We start from the raw sequence: 8843 nt of genomic DNA on the forward strand, positions 1-8843 counted from the left end.
GAAGAAAAGTAAGAAAAGAAAGTTCTTTCTTCTCTGCCTGCTAAGAAAATAAATACAATAATCCAACTAACATAGAGCACTTGGAATTACACGCCTGGAATTGTTCTAAGAGTTCACTATACATTAACACATTTAATCTTCATGGCAACCTTATGAGGTAACTACAATTATTATCCTTGTCTTCTTAACAGATGTGAAAACACAAAGAGGTTAAGTAATCTATTCAAGATCATACAGCTAGTTAAGTATAGAGCTAGATGATGAATCCTGGCATTCTGGCTTCTGAATTCATGCTCTCCATGCATTTCTAATGAAAACTGCTTCCATTCCAAGTGAGGTTCTACTCTACTACTGTTTCTTGTGAGCACATGAAATCAAGTAGTAAGTAGAATTTATCAACTCAACTAGGATGCAACTAGAAAATACATATAGTTAAGGAATAAATAAGGAATGACACGATGGCGTAGTTTCTAAAAGTAGTACAATCAAAAGAGGAAGGAGCAGGGCTAAATGAAGAACTTTGTGGTGTGTTCCCCTGAGCAGTTTGACACTAAACACCTTGCTCATATTCATGGAATGCCCATCATTTAGGAGAAGTGGTGCTTTAGCCCAGGAGATACTGTCAAGTATTTACTGGCCCCAATAAAAGTGGCAAACAGACTGGGCTCTGAATTGCATTTATATGTAAAAATAAAGTATGGCTAAGGAGAAATGAAAAATACTTTTCATTTGGAGACATAAGTAATTTTGCTGATACAGAGGACAACACTGCAATAGTTCAGATCAGTCTTTTTAACCTAGTGGACAAAGTTCACAAAGGAGGAGGGCCCAGAATGAAAAGGAAAACAAAGTAGTAAATACACACACGCACGCACATATACAAAAGGGAAAACAGAAAAAAAATGGGAGAAAATATTGGTGAGGCAATTAATTGGTAGAAGTAAAAGGTAAAGTGGCTCAATAAATATTTGTTGAATGAATGAACAAAAGAGAAATCTGTCAAACTACCTATAACAAACGGAAAGGGGGTAGAAGACGACATCTTAAGTAAATAGAAGAGAAAGAAACAAGTCAGAGGGGAAAGAAAAAAATTCAACACAAGTTGCAGTCTAATTAAGCAACTTTCATGTAATACTATATAACAAAATAAAATACAACAGTAGCCAGTAGGTCTACTTTTCCCTAATGAAGCCAGAAAAGGAAATGGAATTAGCATTTTACTTAATAGTTTGTAAGAATGTAAAACACCATTTAGAACATGGATGACAAACAAGCATCTCAAACTTACCATCAAGGCAGAGCTATTTATTAACTTCTCATTCCTCTGCCAGTCTACTCCATCTCAGTAAATGGAATTACCCCCAACACCTCAAACCAAAACCGAAGCAGTCATTTTTGACTCCTCCCTTACTCTGATTCTCAATACGCATTACATCAAGTCCTGTGAGCTCTGCGTCCAAATATATCTCCCATCTATCCACTCCTCTTCCCAGCCTCCATTGCAACCATCCTTGCCTAAGCCCCTCCAACTTTGAGACTACTACAGTATTCTAACTCACGTCCCTGCTTTAACTTGTGCTCTCCTCTAATTCACTCCATAAGCAAAGTGATTTTTTAAAAAAGATAAATATCTTGAAACTACTTTGCTCCAAACTCTTCAATGATGTCCTGCTTCTCAGAATGAAATAAAAATTCATGATCTGGAATGATATGCTGCCTCTCTTTCATATCACTCTTTTCTCTGCTTGCTACATTTCCGCCAAAATGATCTTTTTGTTTAACAAACATAATCCTATATCATCTCGGAACCTCTACAGGCATTATCCTCTTGGCCATACTCTAGTCCCACAGTTAAGATATTACCTTAACACACCTTAACCTCCTTAGGAAGGCCTTTCCTGACTTTAGCATTACGTAAAACAGCTTTCCCATTTGTCCACTGCTCTGTATATTTCTCCCATAGCCTTTATCACACTATTACCATCTTGTTTATTTCATTAACAAATATGTTCCAAGTGCAAGAAATATGTTGGTGAAAACAGAAAGCCATTGTTTTCGTGAAGCTTACTTATATTTTAGTAGGGCTGGAAAACTTGAAGACATGAATTTATCATATGAAAAGTGCTGTCATGAAAGATAAAACACGGTAAAAGGGAATACCATCTGTTTGTACCCGTGAGTATGGCATTTTAAGTAGGTTATCAGATCTGAGCAGACCTAAATAAAGTGAAGAAGGAAACTGAAAAAATGAAGTAAGACAATTCTAAACGGATTCATTTTTACTTATTTATGAAAAGTCCCTCCCACTAAAATCTAAGGCCTATGAAGGCAAGTACCCTATTTATGCACTGCTGTATTCACCTTGGTATAATGCCTAGCACAAAGCAGGCTGCTATAAATATTTGATGAGTGAATGAAAACCTTGTTTTTCAAGAAGTCTACTGGAGAGTAAGGAAAAGTATACTATGTAGATGTTTAAATATTATATCCCAAAGGGTCTATGGGGAAACATTTTGAAAACACATAAACATGGTATCAAAAATGTATGGCAAGTTATAGTGGAGTATTTTATCATTGAAAGTGTAAAGAATCAAAAGAATTATATACAAAATACTACACACAAAAAATATATGACACTAAATATCATTCCATTTATTTCAAAAGATTCAGTACAGTATATGAAAAACTGAAATCCTATGCTCATATTCTAAACAAGGTACCATTCATTTTCTTTATGAGAATGCTGAAGGAGACACGGTGAAACTCAAATTTATCCCCAAGAGCAATTCATAGACCCTCAAGTTAGAACAAACTAAAAGCAACGATTTTAAATTTACATCAGCCCTGTATCTGTTGGCTTTATTTATATTTTCTTTCCTATGTTCATCTAGCCAGAGTTTAAACTGAATCAGAAGCCTCTACAGAAGTCCCAAACCTACCACAGTAAAAAAAAAAAAAAAAAAAAAAAAAAAAAAAAAAAAAAAGTATAATCATCTGCATACTGACTATATCAGTAAGCCATCTTTTGTGATTCCAGTATCAAAACAAAAAAATAATGCACATAACACCCCCTGTAACACAAGCTGCACCACTCTGAGCCTCTGACAGGTAACTATTCTGCCCAAACTAGAAAGGAGGTAGAATAGAGGAAATATGAAATGAAGCCAGAAAAAACTTACAAGCTTTCCACATCTTCTTACTATGAATCTCATATAAAACTCTCAACATTTTCAAATAAAGGCTGTCATGCATAGGAAGGTAAAAAAAAATTTTTTTTTGCTCTGCAATACTCAATGAAGAAGAATTATGAAAATTAAGATTTCTTTTCCCATTCATCTCTATTAGTCCGTATTTGTTTATTAGACTACGGACTGAGTACCTACTGTGGTCCAGGCACTGTTCCAGGTGTTGTTAATTAAACTGTAAACAAGGCATATCCATCATTCTTCAACACTTTCTTATAGGCCCTGGTACCACAGTTAAGTTGTACTTTCTTAATTCAGAAATTTTTCCAATTATTTTTTAAAGTATTGCTTCATGTTCCGTATGAAAAACATCTTTGCAAAATTATCCAAAGAATAGTTCATCTTTTTTAGCAATCACTGGACCGGTTCCCCCAAACATATGTATAAATCTAATTACTAGCATAAACAGTGACCCTACAGCCAAATTAAGCAATGAGCATTAGAGTTCCTGTCCACAAGCACAATGAATTTAGATGTATTTTGGGGATATATATATATAGGCAAAGGGCCAATATTGGCACCCATTACCACCATCCCCAACAATGACATACAGCTTTTCTTAAAACTGGCTTAGTCCATCTACAGCAAATGTTTAACTTTTCCTCACAACTGAATAAAAATGGAACCACTCAAACTTTATTAGCTTTGGTGACTGTCCCAAAATTGACACTGTCAATCTCGTTCTTTTTTTTTTTTCGAATTATTTTATAAAAGATGTTTAGCAGAACACATGTCGTTAAGATTATCAGAGTCAGGCCTAATCTGAATGCTGGCTTCAAAAGGAAGCCTGAAGCTCTGCGAAACATAAAGACCAGGGGGGTACAAAACAGGAAAACTACCTCTCCCCTCCCCGCTTAGACTGGCTCCCCACTTCACCCAACCTTAGCAACTTGAAACTTTCCATGAACACCAAACAAAACCCGAGTGCAGTCCGCTCTCATCCTGAGGCCACCACCGAAACACCAAAAACTGTCAAAGACTTAAACGCGTGAAAGGACAGCCACCAACTCCAGCTCGCGGCCGGAACCACCGACACTCCCTAGGGCCTCCCCGCCCTCCGCCAAGCCCCTCGCCCGGGCGGACTCGAACCCAGCGCGTTCGCACCGCATCCCCTCCCCGCCATCGCTCCCGCAGCCCCCGCCCCCGGGCCCCTCCGCCGCCCCGCAAACCCACCCAGCGCCCGTAACTGAATATCCGGGAACCAGGGGGCCATATTTTCCTCAGTCTCCCCACCCACCCCCCGCAAGGGCAGAAATAGCTGTACCTTCCAGAAAAGTAATCTCCCCTGCGCTGCCGTCGCTCTTGCCAGCCGCCATCTTCCTCCTCCCACGCCGCCGCCTTCTTAATCCATGGCCCACACCGCCGCCGCGCTCGCCGGGATGAGGGGCCGCGCCGCAGGAGGGTAGCCGCCGCAGGGTTGCGGGCCTAGGACTCGGCCGTCAGGCGGGCGGCGCTCCCCCGTCCGGACGGGCCTACACAAAAGCAGGCCGGGCGCTCCCGGGCCTATCCGCGGGCTGGTGGGCGGCGAGACCCGCGGCCTGGGCTGCTCAGGCGCCTCCGGGCGAACGCGAGCGGCGACGACGGCGACGGCGCTTCCCGGGCCCGGTGCCTCTCGGCCCGCGACTCCCCATCCACCGCCCACCCAGGCCGCCTGAGAAGCTTCCCTCAGCCGCGAGCCCGCAGGAAGAGAGACTGAAGGCGAGCACACAAACACGCCTCCCTAAGTCCCGGGCCGTAAAATGGCCGCACCCGCCGCGCCGGGGCGGCGAGGTCTCTACGACCGTCAGGCGCCCCCAGGCCGTTCGCTCCTTCTGCAGCCGCCGCCGCCGCCGCTACGGCCGTCCGCCCACCCCGCCCAGGCGCGAATGCATCAGCCGAGGTCTCTGCGACTGTCCATGTGGATAGGGGTGGGTCCCCTCTGCCACCGCCTCGCGTCCGTCGCCACAGCAGCTCCAGCCGCCGCCGCCGCTCCTCCCCCACGGGCGCTGCTGCGGCCGCCCGGCTCCCGCCCCCGCCCCGCCGCCGCCGCCGCCGCCGCCGCCGCCCCCAGCGCGGCGCCCCCTCAGGAGCCCGGGCTCGCTCGCGGGTAGAGCGGGCCGCGGCGCTGCACCGAGCCCCGCCGCGTGGCGCCTGCAGCCCGGCCCTCCGTAGCGCCGGCCCAGCGCGGCGCCCGCTCGGCCGACACACGTTTCGTCCCAAATCGCGAGCTCCGCGGGCCGGGGGGCCGACCTGGTGTCTGAGCGCTTCCCAGCCGGGCCGGCGGGGCATTTGGCTTCTGTGAGACCACGATTGCCTGAGGAATGTTCTCAGTTCATTCCTTTGAGGAGGCCTTGGAGCTTAAACCATAGCCAACTGGAGAGAAAAGGTAGAGTGAGGCAGTGCAGTCACGTGTAGAAAATGATTTGTGGTCTTCATTTTTTAAGAAGTTTTCAAAATAATTTATGAGGGGGAATGCTACAGTACCCTTTGGATGACAGCGTACAAAAAAAAAAAAAAAAATCCTGTCATTTCTGTGCCTGACACTTCAAAAACCATACCCTACCTTACCAGCCAGGCTTTGCCATTGCATTGCAGGTGACTATATCATGTTCGTTTTTCTTTTCCTGCTTTGCCTTTCTTTTTGCTTTCATTTTTTTTTTAAGTTCTAAAAACAAGACGTTCATTAATGAAAATTTGGAAAATACAGAAAAGTTATGCCTAGTCCCACCACGAAATTCAACTCCTTTGCCTGTGTAGTCCTCTCATCCAAAATTTTTCTTAAATCTCTCACTATCCTCATTTAAAAAACAAAAAATGTATGCTCTATATAAATGAAAACTCAACAGTCATTAAAATGACACAGAAAAACTATGATTTAGTGCAGTCTTTGGGGACTGAACTAACTAGTTTAATTGCCCTGCTAAACTAGGCATAAGCAGACCGTCTTTTTGTTTAAAACTTCTTTTAAAATCTTTTCCTAAAATGAACTCATGATTTCGTGATTAAGAGTAATGTAACGAGTATAATTGATTATCATTTGCTATTTTTGTTGCTTGAGGATATTGGATGCTCCCACTGCGGTCCCTTTGACACAGCGTCTATGCCAATGACAGTATAATAGTGAGGCTGATAGACAATAGGCAGATGTGGGTGACTGGACTCGTTTGTACAGACTCCAAAATGTAGTTTTGGAAAAAATCTGATTTTAAAACACATACATGCTGGCTTTGAAAATGGAAGAAGTTGCCAGAAATCAAGGAATGTGGGTGGCCTCTGGATGCTTTAAAAGTCAAGGAAACTGAGGCTCCCCTAGAGCTTCCAGAGAGCAAAGCTGACACCTGGATTTTAGCCCAATGAGACAGATGTTGGACCTCTGACCTTACAGAACTGCAAGATAACGAATTTCTGTTAAGTTGCTAATTTAGTGGTAATTTGTTACAGCAGCCATAGAGAACTAATACACGTGGAATAGGAAGACAGGTGGAGTTATGTAAAAGATGTCTGTTAAGCAATCTGAGTTAGGATCTCTCAGATGAAGTCCACTGTTTTATTTTTAAGTAGTATTAATGTCAGCTAATCTCTATGGGACTCCATAATTCCAACTTTAAAAGAGAAGTATGGATTAAACCAATGTTTCTCAAACTTTAGCTTGCATAAAAATCACCTGATAAGGCTTGTTAAAATAGATTGCATTACCCCTCCCCTAGAGTTTCTGTTTCAGTGAGCCTGGAGTGGGCCTTAGAATTTGCATTTGTAACATGTTACTAGGTGATTGCAGAAGCTGCTGATCAGGGGACCACACTATGAAACAATCTAGATTAAACAGTCCCTAAATTCCTTTTCAGTTCAATTATTCTTATTCTATAGTATGCAATTACAAATGAAATTATTAGTTTCCATATTAAAGTATAAAGATATTTTCAGAAATCACTGTTCTTCCATATGAATATAATCAGCTAAGCATTGATAGTATCATATATCCCTTTATCCAGGATTCAGGCCCTAGAAAACTTCAGATTTAGGGCATATCCCTGAAATTTAGATGTATTTAGTATATATACAAATGTATATTTAGTATATTTACAGATATTTAATTATTAGCCCTTTTTTTATACATGAATTTTGAAGTTCAGAGATGTTACTGAGAATGCCTTTGGATATTAGAAATATGACTAATTACAAAACCAATTCCCTGAGTTATCCATTCAATTTTATTAAAAGCCTAGCGTGTCTTTATTGTTTAAAGTTAGCCATCTAACTTTAATTGTTTAAGTGGAATTTAGATTCCATTTGGATGTCAGCTAACTTGTTAGTTTTCATATTTAATACAATTTAATTCTGGCATAAAAGATAAATATAATGGAGAAAAGTTAGACTATTTTAGATTTGAGTGTTTGGGTAATTACAATGGATATAATAAGCTACTTTATGTTTTCTACTTAATCCACTGAAGAAAATTTAGGAAAAAAAAAAAAGGAAAAACAAAAGAGGGTCCTGCTACCCAAAATTCAAGCCTAATGCCATATTTTCTCCAAAGTCTTTTTACTCACTCTGGTCACCTATTCCCAAGGGTGAACCCTGGGCTTACCTGTCTTCTAAGCTCAATAATTCAAATATCCCATCTCTAACCACAACCACTATGACCATTTTCAGTCTCATTGTGATCTCTAAACCTTGACTCCTCCATTTTCTCTCTTAATCTTTACTTCTCTCCCCACCTAGTTTAGATTCCATGATACATCATTTAACTGATTCTTTCTTGATTATATGCTCAACTCCCTTGCTTCTCTGCCCTTTCCTTCTCCCCTTTTTTTAAAAAACCCTCACCCTGAGTAAACCCTGTTACTCACCTTCCCTGCTGGGCCACAGGAGGGTGAGCATTGCTGAAGAAAGTCACCCAAAAGAGAAGACTAGTTCCACTATAACATTGTGGCGGCCACCCTACAGGGAACTTCTGTATTGCCAGCCTTTCTAGGAGGTTCTCAAATCAGCATGTTCTCCAGCTGTCCACCGCACCTGTATTGAACTTCTCCAACCCTTCCCCTATCGCTCTCAGCAGAATTCCTTGCTTCCTACTTAAAAGAGAAATACAAAGCACTAGATAAACATTTCCTTTGTATACCAAAACTACCTGCATCTGTACTCACCCATTCTGTTTTTCAGTCCCTACTATTTAGAGGCAAAGTCCCTCTTTCTTTAACTCAATCCCTCATGTATCCTATGAGTTCCATACCCACTCTCCTTAATACACTAGAATTTGTCTCCTTTGCTTCTGAAAGTGCTGATTCTACAGTTTATAATCTTAGACTGTTTTGACCACACCATAACATTTGCAGTTTTGCAGGCAATTCACCAGCATAGCTGTAGCCTATTTAAATTGGTTGAAAAACATGTACTCAGGGGTCCCACTATCAAGACTCCCCTCAGTTTTTGTGCAGTTTGAGTCATTTAAGAAAGAAAAATCATTGGTGATGGCCAATGGACCAAGATCCTCAAGGCTACAATTATGCCATGCTAGCAGAATTCAGAGGAGAACAGGACTGAGACAATCCAGCAGATCCTTTGGAAGGATCGAAGAACATGCGACCCTCCCCAGAGCTACTCCTCTCCTGGGATTCT

At 42.0% G+C, this 8843-nt stretch overlaps 1 protein-coding gene across 3 annotated transcripts in view; it reads right to left on the minus strand.

Annotated features, from left to right (window-relative positions):
- Positions 1–5191, minus strand: part of SENP6 (SUMO specific peptidase 6) — a 106780-nt gene extending 101589 nt beyond the window's left edge. For all 3 annotated transcript variants that reach the window (XM_074368727.1, XM_074368726.1, XM_074368725.1), the window contains exon 1: positions 4510–5191. In XM_074368727.1, coding sequence (XP_074224828.1) covers positions 4510–4561 — 52 coding nt within the window. In that variant the 5' untranslated portion in view covers positions 4562–5191. The remainder of the gene's footprint in view (positions 1–4509) is intronic.
- Between the last annotated feature and the right edge of the window lie 3652 nt (positions 5192–8843).

Source organism: Camelus bactrianus, chromosome 8 (assembly GCF_048773025.1).
Source record: "Camelus bactrianus isolate YW-2024 breed Bactrian camel chromosome 8, ASM4877302v1, whole genome shotgun sequence".
In the NCBI taxonomy this organism is placed as follows: domain Eukaryota; kingdom Metazoa; phylum Chordata; class Mammalia; order Artiodactyla; family Camelidae; genus Camelus; species Camelus bactrianus.